Raw genomic sequence first — 18,500 nt, forward strand, 5'->3', positions numbered from 1 at the left:
TTAGCTTCCCGTCGTCGCTGGCAATTCTTGTTCCTTGGCTTGTATATTTACTCCAGTCTCAGCCTTCATCTTCTCATGCCATTCTTCCTTTTATCTTCTCTGTCCAAATTCCGCTTTTCTGACAAGGAGACCAAGATTTAAAAAAAAAATTTGATTATATCTGCAAAGACCCTGTTTCCAAATCAGGTTACATTTGGTAACAGGTGTCAGGAGTTTACCATCTCTTGAACACCTCAACACTGGGGGACACAATTCTGTTCACTATACATAGTAAGATGTTAATAATTATTACACTAGCCGGTGTGACTCACTGGTTGAGTGTTGACCCATGCATGAAGAGGTCACTGGTTCGATTCCATGTCAGGGCACATGCTCAGGTTGTGGGCCCAATCCCCAATGGGGGACATGCAGGAGGTGACCAGTTGATGTTCTCTCTCGTCCATGTTTCTGTCTCTCTAAGATCAACAAAGAAAAGGTATTTTTAAAAATTATTGTTACACTAGAATTAGATGATTATATATCTAACTTTATAATTTTTGTTTGTTTGTTTCAGACCAATGAAGTGAATCAAGGTGATGCCTTGGAACATAATTTTAGTGCCATCTATGGTGCATTGACTTTACCAATAAATCACATTTTTTCAGTACAGAAATTTCCAATGGTAAGGCAATGTCAAACTTTTACTTAAAGAGTTTGCATTTTTCTGCACACATAATTTCATCATTTATATGAACTTGTACAGTAATTTTTTATAAAATAAGACTTTCTTATGACAATATAGGGGGAAGGAAGAGAGAAGTTCCTTTTAACACTTCACAACTGTTGGTATTGTGGCATTATTACAATTCTTTCATTAGAACTTTGTTGGGACAGAGCAAACTTATTACCCTTTGCTAGTTTCTTCTGTAACACTTTACTGTTAGTGTTTTTTAAAATGTTAAAGATGTATTCTATTCAGTTTTGACATGTAAATAATATACTTAAATTTTTTGTTTTTTACTGTTATTGTTAGGCCACCATGAAGACCTTACTTAGAACTTGGTCGGAATTATATAGAGCATTTGCCCGTTGTGCTGCTTTGGTGGCAACTGCAGAAGAGAATTTGTGCTGTGAGGAGCTTTCTTCCAAGATAATGGCCAGTTTGGAAGGTGAAGACTGTTTGGTGAGTTTATCCTGATAAATAAAAAAAAAATTTTTTTAAGGATTATTTTCAAGTTACTAGAGATAACATTTGTGAACTATCATTTACTAATGCTTTTTGTTTATAAAGGACACAGATAATACATAAAACAAGTAACAGCTTTGAGAAAAAATTTTTGTGTTTGGACTCTAAGGTTCATATTTCAGGACCATTAACAGCGATTTAATTTTACTACTCTGTTGTGTACCTATTTGTGCCATTCTAGATGATCAGTACATGGACCTTGCTGTCCTGGACCTTACTTTCTCGTGTGTTGGAGCGTTGACGTCAATCCTTTGGAAGTTTGTAGAATGTCTTAGGTTCCTTTTCACTCCTTGTCCTTACTTAATAAAAAGGACAACTACTGTCAGCAGTTTGGTATCATTCCAGAATAGACTTCTTTCTTTTATTTACACATACGTAATTTACATAGTTAAACTCACATGTACATGAATGCAGTATTATTACCAGTTGTATTTATTGTTTTTGAAGCATGCTTTTCATCTGAAAAGATGGATTTCTGTCTCTTGATAGTGGTTACCACTGGTGAGAAGAGTAGAGGTTCTACCAAGAGCTAAAAATCTATCCTTTCAGGTTTTTAAGTATATTTATAATGTCCTCTTTTTTTTTTTAATCCTCACCTGAGGATATTTTTTCATTTATCTTCAGAGTGGGAAGGAGGGGGAGGGAGAGAGAGAGAGAGACAGACAGACAGACAGACATTCATACAAGAGAGACACATTGATTGGTGGTTGCCTCCAGTACAACCCAGACCAGGGCCAGGGCCAAACTGCAACCGAGGTACATGCCCTTGGCCGGAATCAAACCCCATGACTCTTTGGTCTGCAGGTCAACGCTCTAACTGCTGAGCCAAACCGGCCAGAGCAATAATACCCTCTTTTTAAAAAATGTTGTCAGAATTCTGATTATTGTGTTTTGATATGATAGAATTTGGTAGAGTGATTTAAAATGTGAAGTCGAACTTGTCACTTTTTAAAAATACTTCTGTAATTTTCGGTTGCATTTGCAGTAAAAATATGAGCTACTTCCAACTGCCCCTGAGGCTTGTGCTTTCAAGGGATCTTATTTAATTAGCTTATTAATTTCTATCATAGTACCTTGTTATTTGCTTTTTGGCACGTATCTCAAAATCACTTGTATACTTTATTGTATTACTTTACTCTCTATGAGGTTAGGGACATTTGTCTTATTGATGTGTATCCCTGGTTTTTATCTAGCACATAAACAATGATTTTGTTGAATGCTTTTTTATAACTGTTAGGGAGCAAGTTGACCTTCAGTTTTTACCTTTTAAATATTGTCTTGCTTAGGCTTAATCTTTGTTCTCTTCTAGAAGATATTTAGAATTTGTAAAGTTTTATAAAATACCCTGAGAAGATTTTGTTTGGCCTTTCATTATATTGAACTCATGGATTAATTTGTAAAATAATTGACACCTTTATAATGTTGAATCTTCATCCAGGAATATTTGAGTTCATGTATTTAGTTCTTCTAAAGTTAACCTAATTAACATGCTTAATTTTTGGTAGTTGTAAAGCTATTTTTCAGTTATCAGAAGTGGTGCCCACAATCCCAATACTCCTTTCCCCCAGTACTTGGTTGCTGCTAGAGTACAGTCATGCACCACCTAATTTTTTGGTCAACAGTGGACCACTTATACGACGGTGGTATACCATATAGCCCAGGTGGTAATACAATGTATCATGTACATTTGTGTAAATTCACTCTGATATTTGCACAGTGATGGAATCACCTAATGATGCTTTTCTCGGAATTTATCCTCATTATTAAACGGTGCCTGACTATATATAAAAGCTGTCACTATTGTACATTTTCTTATATTGAACCAATCTGTGTCCTTGGGATACCTTTCTTGGTCACAGTGAAATTCTTTAAAAACATTGAAGATTAGTGCTTTAAAATTTTCCTGAAATTGGAGTTCTTTAATTGTCCAGTTTTTGTATTGTGGGGGTGTGAGGTACAAAGCTCTTGGATGATATAGAAAGTTGTAACTTGTGCTGATTTACCAATTGAAATGGTGTAAGAAGGCCATATCTATAGTTATATTGTTCTTTTTGTTCTTAAGTCTTTTTCTTGTTTTTTTTTGTGTTTGTTTGGATTTGATAGTCAAAGGCTTACTTGTTTTTAAAAATAGATCTTAAGAAAAACCAGCAGGTAGTTATATTTTAATCATCACTACATTTTAAAAATCACTGTGACAAACTCATTTTTTTAAAAATTTTTTTATTTATTGATTTGACAGCGGGAAGGGGGTGCCTAGGCAGTTTGGCTCTAGCATCGGCCTCCGGTCCCAAGAGACCTGGGTTCGATTCCCGCTAAGGGCATGTATCCCGGTTGCAAGTTTGTCCCTGGCCCTGGTTTGGTCGTGTGGGCAACCACTCGATGTGTCCCTTTCACGTTGATGTTTCTCTCTCCCTCTTCCTCTCTCTCCCTCCCACTCTATCTGAACAAAGAATGGGAAAATGTCCTCCAGGGAGGATAAAAAAAAGAAAGAAAAGAAGGGAAAGGGGGAGAGAGAAAGGGGGAAAGTCAATATGCTGTTCCACTTATTTATGCATTCATTAGTTGATTCTTGTATATGCCCTGACTGGAGGTCAAACCCACAACCTTGACTTACCAGGAAGATGCTTTAACATATTGTGCTACCAGGTCAGGCTACTCTGAAATATTCTACCATATCAAAATAAATTAGAAATATACCAGTATTTTAATAAAGAGTATTATAAATGCATTTAAAAATCTGAAAAGATGGATTTCTGATTTTAAAATTTGAATGATTTTGTTTCCATTTTCTGGGTTTTTCTAGCTTAAGTCCAAAAGCTTGACTGTTTTCATTTTTTACAATATAGGCATCCATGATTTATTACTATTAGTAATCAGAGTAGTAATTTTGATGTGTTTTTTTAGAAGTTATTTAGAACAGTTCTTTCTTTTTTAAAAAAAAAATGTTTCTATTGATTTTTTTTTTTAGAGAGAGGGAGGGGGCAGAGAGAGAAACATTGATGTGAGATATGTACATTGATTGGCTGCCTCCTGCATGCCGCGCTCCCCCCCCCGCTGGGGATTGAGCCCAAAACCCGGGCTTGTGCCCTAACTGAGAATTGGACCTCTCAGTCCATGGGATGATGCTCAATCAATTGAGCTACGCTGGCCAGGCCTACATTATAACTCTTTGTTGTAGTTTTATAATTGTCTATTTGTAACAGATTGTGATTGAAGTGCCTTCCTGAATATAAATTTGATGTATTTAAATGTTATATATCTTTTTTATTTTTTTTCTTTATTGATTTTAGAGAGCAAGAGAGAGAGAGACAGAGACATCGATGAGAGAGAACATCGATTGGCCACCTCCTGCATGCCTCCCACTGGGGATCGGGCCCACAACCTGGGCATGTGCCCTGACCAGGAATCAAACTGGTGGCCTTTTGGTGCATGGGTCAACACTCAACCACTGAGCCACACCAGCCGTGCTAAATGTTATATATCTTGAAGCTATATTCTCATACATAAAGATTTCTGTCTTCATAGTAATGAGTTTCTCTTTTTTAATTTTTCAGTTATAGTTTACATGCAGTGTATTAGTTTCAGGTATATAGATAGCATAGTGATTAGACATTTATATAACTTATGAAGTGATCACATTAATAAGTCTCTAGTATCCATTTGACATACATAATTATTACAGTATTACTGACTATATTCCCTATGCTGTATTTTACACCCCCAGGACTATTCTGTAACTACCTATTTGTGTTTCTTAATCACTTCCCCTTTTCACCCATTTTCTCAACCTCCCTCCCATCTAGCAACCATAAAATTGTTCTCTGTATCTTTGAGTTTGTTTCTGTTTTGTTTATTTTGTTATTTTGATTCTAAATATAAGTGAACTCACGGTATTTGTTTTCCTCTGTCTGACTGACTTCCTTTAGCATAATATCCTCTAAGAGGGTATTGTGGATCTAGAGTCTAGATCCATCCATGTCGTAATGACAAGATTCCATTTTTTAAGGCTGAGTAATAGTTTACTGTACATATGTACCACTTTACTCATCTATGGATGAACACTTAGGTTGCTTTCATATCTTGGCTATTGTAAATAATGCTGCAATGAGTTCCTCTTTTCTTGAATTTTATCAATTTGTAATACTTTTTTGAGAAATTGTGCCATATTTTAAAAAATAACAATGTGAAAAGAACTTATTAAGCAATATAAAGAAAATTGCATTCAACAGTGAAACTGATCAACTCACTATAGTGAAATACTTGTGTAGCCACCAAAGTCTGTTCATACAACATTGTCAGTACCTGCTATGCATTTTGAGTCAGAGTGTCCTCGTCTCTCCAGGATGAATTACTGCCCTGCCTTTTTTGATAATTATTTGTGTTTTTCTTTATATTTTTACTGTATACACACACACACACAGGATACATTTGTTTAGAGTTGCCACTTTTTTGGAGTATTATATAAATAAGTCATACTGTATGTATGCTCTTAGGGCTCAATGCTAGAAGGTTCATTCATGTTGTGTTTAGCTGAGTTCATTCACTTTCCTTGTTACATATTATTCCATTGTATGGATTTAGGATTTTCTTTGTGTTTATTTATCAATTAACCTTTCTGTGTCTTATATAGCATATAAATAAAGATGGGATCTGTGTTTTAATAAGTATATTTAAGCATCGTATGAATAGAAATAGAGTATGTTCTTAATATGTTACATATTTTTGTTTTGTTTTCCTCTATCATTGTAATCAGGCTTTATACTTTACAATTTTTATATTTTATTTATATCCTATTTCTTTTAGATACTACTCTTAAATCTGTCAGATTTGAAGACTTAACATATATAACATTTTAGTCCAACAAGTGAAGATATCCCACAAATTTTTGTATTTGCCACCTCCCAGGTTTTGTTAAAAGTCTAAATTTTAGTTATATAGGCTATCATAAAGTTTGGGAAATAAATACTATTTTATAAAATGAAGATGTTTGGTGGTTTGTCCTTGTTTCTTATATTTGTTTTTTCCTCCTTGCCTGTCTTCACTGTATTTTATAAATTCTTTAAGAAAAAAGGACAGCTCTGGCCAATGTGGCTCAGTTGGTTGAGCATTGTCCCATGCACAGAGAGGTTCATGTCCTAGTCAGGGCACATATCCGGGTATCAGGCTTGATCCCCAAAAGGGGACATGTAGGAGACAGTCGATTGATGTTTTTCTTTCTCACCAGTGTTTCTACCTCTCCCTCCCTCTCTAAAATAAATAAAACATATTTTAACAAAAAGCAAAAATAACTAATTGTCTGCAAACTTATATGTATCAATTATCAGTTAAAATTTTTAGGTTCCAGAAAATTTATATCACAGAATTTTGAAGTAAAGTTAATTAGTTACTGCTAATAAATAGTTTGATACTAATTTTTTTTTTTCCTGTAAAGTTTTTGGATTTTTTTTCTTCGTAATTGAGACACTTCACCAGGGTGTGTCTTGGGGCATCTCCTTACATTATTGTTTTAAATACTTGCTAGACATTTCAATCTAAACAGTTGTGTCTTCATCTCAGGAAATTGTCTTGCATTAGCAGCACCCTGTAGTCCATTTTTGAGTACCATTTTACATGATTTTTAGACCTTTTGGATTTATCTCATGTCCCTTTTATTTCTCTACATGTGTTTGTTTTTTGCTTTCTTATTCTCTCCCAAGGACACCCTTATAGAGAGGAAGGGGGAGAGTGGGGGAGGGGGTTGTGGAGGAGAAACATTAATGTGAGAGACAAATATCCATCATTTGTCTTCTATCCATTCCTGGCCGGGGATTGATTTGGCAACCTTTTGGTGCACAGGATGACGCACAACCGAGACACACTGGCCGGGCTGTATTTTGCTTTCAATACTGCTTTCTGGTAGCTTGTTATTTCTGTGTACATTCCTTAGCATTTACATTTTTGAGATATTTTATAATGTTTTTGTTTTTACATTTAATGTTGTAAGTGGATATGGTTTCCTCTTACTTTTGGGGATATTAATTTCCTCTGTTTCTATTATTAACTCTTCCTTATGAATTAGTTCTGTTTTAGATCCCCTGTTTCCTGGCTTTGATAGCAAGTTATAGTTATAGGTATCCTTTACCTTGTCATTGTGAGCAAGGAAGAAATACCTTTTCTCTATGAGTGTGTAGATTGTCATCTGGACTGACCTTCCACGTGGTTTTCGCAGGTTAATTGGGGCACTGCCTTCCCCCTTCAGTTCCTTACAAACATTCTGGGAGGCTGTCTTTGGGGTCAGACGTGAATTAGTGCAGTGAAGTGGACAAGTTGAAGAAGAAAGGACAACTTTTTCATAGATCTTTAATTTCATTTGTCTTTTAATTAACCATTTGTTTTTTAATAACCATCAGATATTTTTCACAGAACCCTCAATGTGTCTTTCGTTACTCAGGCTCTGCTAGGAATGCTATTTTTGAGGTGTTTTCTGACTTATGGTGCTGGGATTTCCTTCTCTTTTTAGTCTTTCCCTGAAACATATCCCCACATTCCTACCTGACCTCCCCTTTAAATAAATTTCCAGAGAAATCTTTGATGCTTCTATATTGGGACGGAGGAGGAGGACGGAGGAAAGGGTATGGGAAGACTAGCAGCCTTTTGATTTTTTTTGTTTTCTTTGGGTTTAGTGAAGACTTGTAATTTTCAAGAGGAATTTGATAAAAAACTAATTACAAACCTAGCTCTTGCATTCTCAATTCATTGGTCTGTATGCTGAGTTTTATGTGCATCTTTAAGCTGAATTATTTTCTCTATATGTTGAGAAACAAAAGTTTAGTCTTTGGCACACAGCAGTTAACTGAGAAGTATTCATTACCATAATATACTTAATGTAGCTTATACAGTATAAGCTATTACTTCAGTATTATTATGTATTATGTATGGGAGTACATCTTATATATTTATTGTTGATGCTTACTATTTTTGAAAATTGCTGGTAATTGAAAGGTTTTAATATAACCCTTATAAATATTTTTTTTCTAGAATTTGTTGTTCTTGGATAGGATCATTCATATTATTACTGTAGTGGTTGATTGCATCGACTTCTCACCATATAATATTAAAATTCAGTCCAGAGTTAAATGTAAGTATTTTCTTTACCTTTGTTTATTTACCAAATAGTTTATAAACATGGCTGTCTAAACTGTTGTCATGGCAAATTTAACGATTTTTTCCACCTCATTTTGTCTGCTTTTTACATTGTATAAAACCATGTTAGTTACTGTGCTAGGAACACTTTAGGTGTGCACTCATTCTCTCTCTCTCTCTCTCTCTCTCTGTCTTTCTCTGTATTCCTTTTTATAACTCAGAAACAAATATCCTGTTTAGACATTGCCTAATCAAGTAATTTTATTTCAGTTGGTGCAAGGGATTATCTGGACAAGAGACTTTGATATTTTAAAAAATGTTCTTGGTATTTTCATTTGAAATAATCATTGAGTTGACATTAAATTGAATAGAAAAGGATAACAGTGATTAATTGGTTATGATTTACAGAAAATTTAAAATGATTATAAAAATTTAACTTAGTTTTTATTATTTTAGTTAAAATTGAACACTTAATATGGTAAGTGGGATGATTTTTAAAACTACATGTCCTGGTTAAATCTAAATTATATTATAATAAATACTGAACTATTTTAGCCTAATTGATTTCTTTGAGATTAAATGTTCCACAAGTGAGTATATATATTTATACTATATAGAAAATAACCTTCCAGCAATTGTTTAAAGATAATCACTTTTTTTTTATTTTTATCCTCACCCGAGGACATTTCCATTCTTTTGTTCAGATAGAGTGGGAGGGAGGGAGAGGAAGAGAGAGAGAGAGAGAGACATCAGCGTGAAAGGGACACATCGAGTGGTTGCCACCCACACAACCCAACCAGGGTCGGGGACAAACTGCAACCGAGGTACATGCCCTTAGCGGGAACTGAACCAGGGTCTCTCAGGACCACTGCTGAGCAAAACCAGCCAGGGCGATAATTACTTTTCTTGAATAAAGATTAGGAACACACTTAATTTTCCTTTAATAAAATCAATTATTGATGAATTAGTATAAATATTTCTAGAACACAGAATATTTTTAGGATTTTTGGTGTTTCAGTTTTTACTAAACAGCAAAAGAGAGAAACTTGTTAAGTGCATAACATATATTAGGTCAGCATCCCAGCCCGAGTACTTACAATTTTTTATCTCAGCACGCTCCTTGGGCTGAGCTGGAACAAATCTGATTACCTCATTTTTCAGAAAAATAAAATTATCTTTAAATACCATAACTAAAAAGATTGGATAACAAATATCAGGCATTATTTTGCAAACTGCTGAAGTTTGATTAAGTGCCATGATGATCCCTGTGTTGTGACACAATTTTATCTGTTTTGTTAGTTCTGAAAAATTAGGATTAAATCCACAATTGCAAATTTGTCTTTTCTACTTCTTGTCTTGGAAGTTCTTGCTATTTAAATTTATGGAAACAGTGTGATTTATAAAATTTGTCAGCAGAAGATGTGGTGGGGAGGAAAAAATGTAGAAATAGTTGAAAGAAAATGTTTAATTATACACTGTAACCTTATATCCTTTACTTAGACAACTTAATTAACAGCGGATTGCATTTTTCTTACCATTTTCACCTCCCTCCTCCGCCATGTATACATTTTACTCATTCTTTTTTCCTGAACTATTTCAAAGTAGTTACAGGCAAGTCTTCAGTGTGAAACAATTCCCGAGTCTTGTTCTTCATGACCTTGAAAAGTGAAAAAGCCCAGGCTTCTTTACCTTTTCAGAATTCCTCAATCTGGGCTTGACAGTATTTCCTCAAGATTAGATTCAGGTTTTGTTCATTTCTGTACAGGTACTACAGAAGTAAGGCTATGTTTTTTTCCCAGTGCATTATGTCAGCAGGCACACGATGGCAGTTTTTCCCATTACTGGTGATGTTAACATTTACTGTTTTTTAAGATGGTATCTGCCAGGTTTTTTATTGTAAAGTAAATTAGTAAATACTTATAATTAAGAAATTAATGCTTTGTGACAGATAATTTTGAGATATGTGAATATCCTGTTCCTCAGCAAACTTACAGCCATGAGTTTGTTCTTCATTGATGCTTTTTAGCTTAAAACACTATGGTGATTCCCAAAGCAAGAGTTATATTCCCAAGGAATATGGTTCCTTTCAGCTGAGAATGGTGTTTAGAAACTATAAGATCTGTTCATTGCTACTAAGGTATCACTCACTGCTTCTGGATCCTCTCAGCTGACAGAGGTGGAAGAAGTAGGTGTATTTGTTAACTACACAGTTGTTTGTTCCTCTAGATGTACTTTGTTACCATCGAGTATCACATGGTTTATGTGAGTCTTACCCTTTCCTGTATGTACCTGCCTTCTTTATTAATGAGAAACCCGGTCCTTGTTACTTTCTATATATTTACTGTTTAATCATAATCTTGTGTGTAACCAGTCTTCTGACCATGGGCTATCCACTCAGCCTTAATCAACATCCTGGCCAAGAATTTTTGGGTAGCCTATCTAATTTATGTTCATGTCTGAGAAACTGCTGTTTCTAGTGAGGAATATTGACTCCCTTTTAGTAGTAGCAACACTTGTTTTTCACTTCATCATATTGTATTTTTAATTAACAAGCAGTGAATTAGAGTTTTCTCTTAAATCTGACATATCTTGTGTTAAAAGAATGAAGAGAAACTAAGGTAATTTTGGAATGGGTACAATTTTCTTGACCAGACAAATGCAAGTTTATCCCTGTAGGTAGATATTTTAAGAGAGATGGAGTTCAAGAAGGGTACAAAGAAAATTTGGACAGTGCTTTTAAGATACATATATTTTTCCTTTAAATCTAGACTGGCTTTCTTTCTTTATTTCTTTTAAGAACTTGGATCTCTTGTTCAGTGTTATTTCTGGATTCAGTGTGAGACAGTAGGCAATAATTTCTAAGGGAAATTTTGTTTCTTATTTTTTAAACTGACATTTAAAATTTAATTTTGTAATCCATCATGTAATTTACTACTTTCTTACAAATTATCGAAATTCCGAGACTATAAAATAAAAATTTGAAATACTTCCTTAAAGTTTCATTTTTTTCCTTTTATCTCTAATTTTGTTTTCAAGATAATGTTCTGTGATACTTATCTATTAATGCTATGTATATCATTTTAAGATTTGTGGGTATGACTGCGGAAGCAAGTATATTAGATGTATCTGTTATTTAAATGTTAGATATAAAGACACAGTGACACTTTTCCAAGTACTTGAATTTTTAATAAATTCAATTTTATCTTAGCAGTGAAGAGACCTTCAGATTGGTCCAAAAAGAAGAAGGAGCCTCTAGGAAAATTGGCTTCTTTATTTAAACTTATTGTGAGAGTCATCTATTCTTTCCACACTTTGAGCCTCAAGGAAGCATATTCTGATACTCTCCTCGCTGTTGGGAACTCAATCACCAGCATTCTTTCCAATGTACTTGGACATATTTCTTTGCCTTCTATGATCCGAAAAATATTTGCAACTTTAACAAGACCTGTGGCATTATTCTACGAAAACTCAAAGTAAGCATTTGGGCTTAATAGTTTTGAAGTATAGGTAGATAATTTAGATGTAGGTAGCAAAGTTTTGTTGTTTTTCTATCAGCTTTGTTACTGATAGCATCTTTTTACAATTTCATGGAGAAGATAATAAATATATTAAATCATGCTTTTTGGTTAAAAGATAGTTGAAATAATGCATAAATATAAGGTAGGAATTGGTAGTCCAACCCCCTTTTCAATTTAGTACATATCTTTTTAGATTTGTTAATACAAACAAGCATACCTATTAAATGTATGATATATATGAAAATATATTTGATGTGCTACTTTTCAATTAAATATGTGGTATGCACTAACTATATTGTATGTATCTAGCTTGCACCATATGCCTAAAAATCTTACTCTTTTTAATGTATATGTAGGGTTTCATGAAACTTACCCATATTCCTGTTGGTGGTCATGTTTTTTTCCAAACTTTTTCCTCTTTAACTTAATAGTATTATAATTGAATGTATTTGTACATAAATCATTGTCTGCATTTGCCTCTATATGCAGAACAAGGTCATAGAACTGAAATTATTGGTTCAAAGGGATATACACATTTAAATTTTTGATTAGCTCCCAAAGTTTGTATTCATTTATAATCAATTGAAACAGGTAATGCCTTAAAAAAAACCTGAAAAATTGCAGGTAACATACTTTTTAAAAGCAGTTGCAAAGATTTGTTAGTGTCCTTTGTAACAAGCTTGTATGGTTCAATCATAATATAATCTATATTGTATAAATTAAATTCACAGAGTTTTAGGAACAGATTTTATAAAGTACAAAATAGAACTTTGTATCTATTAACTATGGAAATCTGTTTTATAGTTGTTAAGCTTCATCAGAAATAATTTATTCTTTTTTAAAAAGGTACAGAAACAAATAACTGATATTAATACTTTGAGGTTTATTCCAGATCTTTTTTCTGTCATTCATTTTTTTTTAAAAGGTCTGTGTCATACTCTATGTTTGATCACTTGATTTTTTTTTTTAAGTCTTGGGGCACCTTTTTATATCACTGTACATGCATGTCTCATTTTTATGGCTGTGTTACCATACTTGTAGGTTGAACTTTATAAAATATAAATGGTATTGCTTTTTTTTTTTTATCTTCACAGGCTTGATGAAGTCCCTAAAGTGTATAGTTGTATGAATAACAAGGTAAAAATAAACCTGCTATTATGAGAAAATTGTCTTTCTTAAATACAATTCTGATTTTTTTAAAGGGGTTGTTATACTTCAACTTTAATGAACATTTAATAACATGATATAGAAACAAAGGATAGTTTATTTATTGTATTTGTTAAAAATACGTTATTTTCACAGAGTTTGCAGAAGAGGAACTTGGGCCTGTCAGAATTAATTCAGGCTCTCTGGACATCATTCCCTGTTCTGACATTCATATTCTTTATACCAGTGCCCTTCAAACTTTCTCTTGCACCAGAATTACCTGGAGGGCTTGTTGAAAAAACTCTAGGCTCTAGCTCTGGAGTTATGTAGAGCGTCAGCTTTGCATTTCTGATAAGTTCCCAGGTGATGCTGCTGCTGGTGGAGAATCACAGTTCTAGAAGCCTGATCTGTACCCTCTGGACCACCACTTCTTGGTGTTGGTGCACAGCCAAGTTTTTATTTTTTTCAAAGGGTAGTTTTTTTGTTTGTTTTTTCTTTTTATTGATTTGAGAGAGAGAGCAAGGGAGAGGGCGAGAGAGAGAAACATCGATGAGAGAGAACATCGATTGGCCACCTCCTGCGTGCCCCCACTGGGGATCAGGCCCACAACCTGGGCATGTGCCCTGACTGGGAATAGAACCGGCGAGCTCTTGGTGCATGGGTTGACGCTCAACCACTGAGCCACACCAGCTGGGCCTATGTTGTCTCTTTATATGAGGATAATTGGTTTCAATTGTTCTATATGTAAAACTATATAAACCCTATAAATACTCTAATTGATGTGAAAACAATATTTTTCTGTTAAGGAAAAATAAACTTGAAATGTTACAATGTTAATAAAGTAAACTCATGATAATTTGTCAGCTTATGAAGAGTCTATATTTAAGGTGATGAATGGGAGCTTTTAAAAACCATTTGAATTTTTAAAATTTCAGCAACTTTATTTAGGTTTCAATACAAGAAGCCAGAAGTTGTTTTAAAAACCATTTTTAATCCCACTGTTCAGTAGTTAAGTATTATTTTAGGAATTGCATTTTTCCATATAGAAAAGCACACATGTCCATGTGTACCTACGGGGTTGTTACCCAGTGTGCACATGCAGCTGGAATACATTTTACCCAACACCAGGCCCCTGGGGCTAGGCCCCCATCTCGCCGTTCATGTAGCACCCTGGCCGGCTTATGAAACGTTCCATGCAGAACAGCCTCAGTTTCCCTGTGTCTCTATTTCCAAAGCCAGGCCAGGTCCCCTTGCCCTTCCCTAACCTACACCTCACTCAGTCTGGCTTGCTGCCCGCCTCCCCCCCCCCCCCCCCCCCCCAACCTCCGGAACTTGAGACATGCAACCCAGGCCAGGCGTCCAGATGCTATGCCTGCCTACAGTCAGCCGCTGGGCAGGAAGCCCCACCTAGACCTCACCAAACCCTGTGATATCTCACTCATTCTGCATTTTCTTTGCCCTAACAGCTCTGCAGCCCTAGAATGTTTTCAAAAGCTATTTGAATTTTAATAATGGAAATAATCATATGTTCTGTGCATGTTTTAATGTAGTATGATTTGTGCTTTCATTTTTTTTCTGCTTTGAAAGTGACATTGAAGTGTTGTCCTAATAAACTTTTTCTTTTTCCTAGTTAGAAAAGCTACTAGGAGAAATCATTTCTTGTCTACACTCCAGCTACACTGGAACTTACGACAGTGAACTTCTTGAACAGATCTCTCCATTACTATGCATAATATTTTTGCACAAGAATAAACAGATTCGAAAACAGAGTGCTCAGTTCTGGAATGCCACATTTGCTAAAGTGACAATGTTGATTTATCCTGAAGAGTTAAAGTATGCTAACCACAAAACATTTTCTATAGTTACTCTATTGGGATCATATAAGTTCATTTTTTGGTTTTAAGATAAATTTTCCTTATGAGGAATTATTGCAGAGGATTTTTTAGTTGAATATTATTATGTAGAGTACATGGTAATTGTTAAATATTGTATGATCCTTTGGTTTTTAGTGTAGTGATCTCTTGGCTTTAGGAACATAAAAAGCAATTTGAATTTATCCTTAATAAAAGAAACACAAAGGGCAGGAAATTGTTACTAAATTTAGGTGATGTGCACATGGGTACCGAATGTAATAGTCTACCTTTGCTTGAAATTTTCCACAACGAAAATTTGATGTTTTTTAAAAAGGAAATTTGGAAACTGAAGAATTGAGCTAAAAATTTAAATATTGCCAGTAATATGTCTCAGTTTTATATATGTAGAGTAAGAAATAGTCTTTAAGCTGGATATATTTTGCCACTAAAATTATAATGAAAGTATTCTTTTAATGTCAATATTCACCAGTACTACTTTATTCAAGGTATGTATATTTATGTACTTTTTTAAAGACCAATACTAAGACAAGCCAAACAAAAATTTCTGCTTCTGTTACCTGGTTTGGAAAATGTTGAAATTATGGAGGAATCCAGTGGACCATACTCTGATGCAGTAAGTTTGTTTATTGGGTTTCATTGTAATTTTTAAAAGGACAAAGACTTAAAATGTTTAATTGAAGCGATAAGCAAGTACAACCTGACCAGAAATGCTTTATAATACAGGATTTTTTCCACAAAATCAGTTGTCTGGCTTGAAATGCTTTTATAAATTAAAGGGCAGTATGTTTCACCATAGATTCTTTTTTTTTAAATCCTCACCCGAGGACATTTTTGCATTTTTCTTAAGATAGAGGGGAGAAGAGAGGGACACATCAGTGTGAGAGAGAGAGACATCAAATGGTTGCCACCCATAATACCCCAACCGGGGTGGGAACAAACTGCAACCGAGGTACATGCCTTTAGCGGGAACCAAACCTGGGACTCTGGTCCGCAGACCAGCGCTCTAACTGCTGAGCCAAACCAGCCAGGGCTCGCCGTAGATTCTTATATAAATAATCTCTGGTGCTTGTTTATTAATGATCTCTTTTGAATTACTACTCATGTGTCCTGTTTTGCAAAGGCTGTAAATGATTAAAACACATGGTTAAATGTTCCATTTTAGATAAACTAGGAATAATATTTATCCATGTCTAAGCAAGAGCTACCCTTTATTTTTTCATTTCTTTTCATTGACTCATTTCTTCTGTCAGAAAAACAACACCTTTGCTATTATATCACCCAGTTGGACCAAAGTTACTTTGGCTAATGATACTTGATTACTATCTGAAGGTTAAGGACTAAAGGCATGGATACTCTATACTCCATGAGGTAGAACATCCTTAGACAACTTTTTTCTTTAATACTAATATAGTCTAACTTTATTTTGTTTGGAACCTGTAAAAGAAAATAGGTGGTGTAGCTTGCCAAGTACTGTATTTAGTTGTAGTTTTTGGCCAAAATTAAAATGATTGTCTAAACTGTTGAGTCTTGTTCATTGTAATTTGGCCTGAAAATTGGGCAGAATATAATAGTCAGTTTTTTCTATCATAACATGCTTTATTGTTTAATGTTTAAAGTTTTATGATTTTGGTTTTTCTTTTAGAACTGTTTCCAGTAATCGGAGTATTTGAATCTAGTAATTTGATTTATTTTTGTAGTATTTATGTGGTATATCTTATTTTTAGAATTCATAGACTTAAGTGGTGCAGACAGCTGTTGTATATGTTGGAGATACCAAATCTATTTCTTACTGAAATAGTGCCTTTTTTAAAAATATATTTTTTTCTTTATTGGTTTTAGAGAGAGAGGTAGGGATTGTGAGAGGTAGAAACATCGATGAGAGAGAACATCGATTGGCGACCTCCTGTATGCCCCCTACTCAGTTCCAGGGTCACAGCCTGGGCATGTGCCCTGACTGGGAATTGAACCGGCGACCTCTTGGTACATGGGTCGATGCTCAGTTGCTGAGCCACACCAGCTGGATGTCAGTGTCTTTCTTTTCATTGTCACAATTTTACTAGGGTTGAATAATCAAAAGAAATTTGAAATGAGTATTCAATACACTGGAAATTTTAAAATGTGAAAAGGAGAAACAAAACAGAACAGTTGTACTTAATAAAATTGTTTTATTTGTCACAAAACAGACAGAAAATTCACAATTAAATATGAAGATAAGTGGCATGGAAAGAAAATCAAATGGAAAAAGAGATTCTTTTTTGGCACAACCAAAGGATACAAAAGAAAATAGGAAATCACCAGTGAAAGTATGTTTTTCAAAGTTCATTTCATTGAACTTTTAAAATTTAAGTATATGGTAGCTTGAAAACACAACTTCTGATTGGAACAAAAAGCTGTTAAAGACTAAAAGATGGGATTACAGGAGAATATGAGTTTCATCTAGGAAGACTGTATTTAGGATGGCATGGCAACCTAGAAGCTTTGGAAGATGATTCCTTCTTAGTGAAGTGAGATCTGCATAATACTTAGTATTTATTAAGTAGCAGCCTTCTGGAAATGGAATGAAACTAGATATGAATAGCTATAACAGAGTATAAGAAGAAAATATTTTAGAACTTCTGTTATTGAATAAAATGCCTAGGCAAGAAAACTATTTTAACCTCAAATCTAAAACTAAATGTCTTGCTAGTTGCCATTTAACTGATTGATGTTATTGGTATGTAGGGCATATTGTTTTTGGCAACTGAAACTAGTTTATACTTCATCTTGAGAGCCACAGAGATATATTCTTCTCCTGTCAAAGAAATTGATTTCTGTGTGTTGGCCTGTAAAACATATTTTCCCATGCTTTGCTGGAAGCACACACTTCGCTATTTCATAGAGAGGTATAAAAAGTTTTATTGAAAAAAAAAAAAAGTTTTATTTTTGAGCATTAGAGGTACAATAAAGGGGAGTATTGTACTAATTGTTTTTAACCAAGAATATTGTATGAGTTTGAACTTAAAACTTCCTATTCATTATTAAAAAGCTTAGAGTGTTGCAAGAGAGATTTATTGAAGTACTGGAAAAATAATTTGGCAACTCAAATGTACATTTACCTTTTCAAAATTTCTAGTTGAAACTAGAATCTTCATCCTCCAAAATAAAGAGTGAAATGCCTTTGGAAGAAGAAAAGTCTACTGAATTTGTGTTTATACCTCCAGAAGGAAAAGAAGCAAAGGAAAGGATACTAACTGAACACCAGAAAGAAGTACTCAAAACAAAGAGGTTTGTAGTTCTTTTTCTTTAGTTGGGTATTTTGTAGCCACACTTAGATTTCAGGTACCAAACTATAACTTTGTCTTTAGAACTAAGATAATGTATATACTAGGCTATATTTTAATACTGAAAAGATATGCTATACATCACTACATTTCATAGTGCATAAGGCTCACTAGTAACACACATGTTTGTAAACTGAATTCCTTTATTGAGGTAATGTGAGAGGAGAAGGTAAAGAAGATGGTTTTAAGGACAATAAGCATCTAAACCTTGATTTTATATTGTTTTAAAAAGAGAGCTAGATGTAGAATTTACTTTTAAATTGTAGGAATATCGGAATTTGAACTTATAAAATCT

At 34.2% G+C, this 18,500-nt stretch overlaps 1 protein-coding gene across 9 annotated transcripts in view; it reads left to right on the forward strand.

Moving 5' to 3' along the window:
- RIF1 (replication timing regulatory factor 1) overlaps positions 1-18,500 on the forward strand; it is a 62,281-nt gene that overhangs the window by 28,448 nt on the left and 15,333 nt on the right. For 7 of the 9 annotated variants that reach the window (XM_036253392.1, XM_036253388.1, XM_036253387.1 and 4 more), the window contains 9 exons: positions 554-661; positions 1,013-1,162; positions 8,243-8,342; positions 11,556-11,820; positions 12,960-13,002; positions 14,642-14,844; positions 15,399-15,498; positions 17,069-17,188; positions 17,998-18,149. In XM_036253392.1, coding sequence (XP_036109285.1) covers positions 554-661; positions 1,013-1,162; positions 8,243-8,342; positions 11,556-11,820; positions 12,960-13,002; positions 14,642-14,844; positions 15,399-15,498; positions 17,069-17,188; positions 17,998-18,149 — 1,241 coding nt within the window. The remainder of the gene's footprint in view (positions 1-553; positions 662-1,012; positions 1,163-8,242; positions 8,343-11,555; positions 11,821-12,959; positions 13,003-14,641; positions 14,845-15,398; positions 15,499-17,068; positions 17,189-17,997; positions 18,150-18,500) is intronic. The other 2 variants (XM_036253385.1, XM_036253390.1) reach the window with 2 other exon arrangements.

This window comes from Molossus molossus, unplaced genomic scaffold (genome assembly GCF_014108415.1).
Source record: "Molossus molossus isolate mMolMol1 unplaced genomic scaffold, mMolMol1.p scaffold_m16_p_11, whole genome shotgun sequence".
Lineage (NCBI taxonomy): Eukaryota > Metazoa > Chordata > Mammalia > Chiroptera > Molossidae > Molossus > Molossus molossus.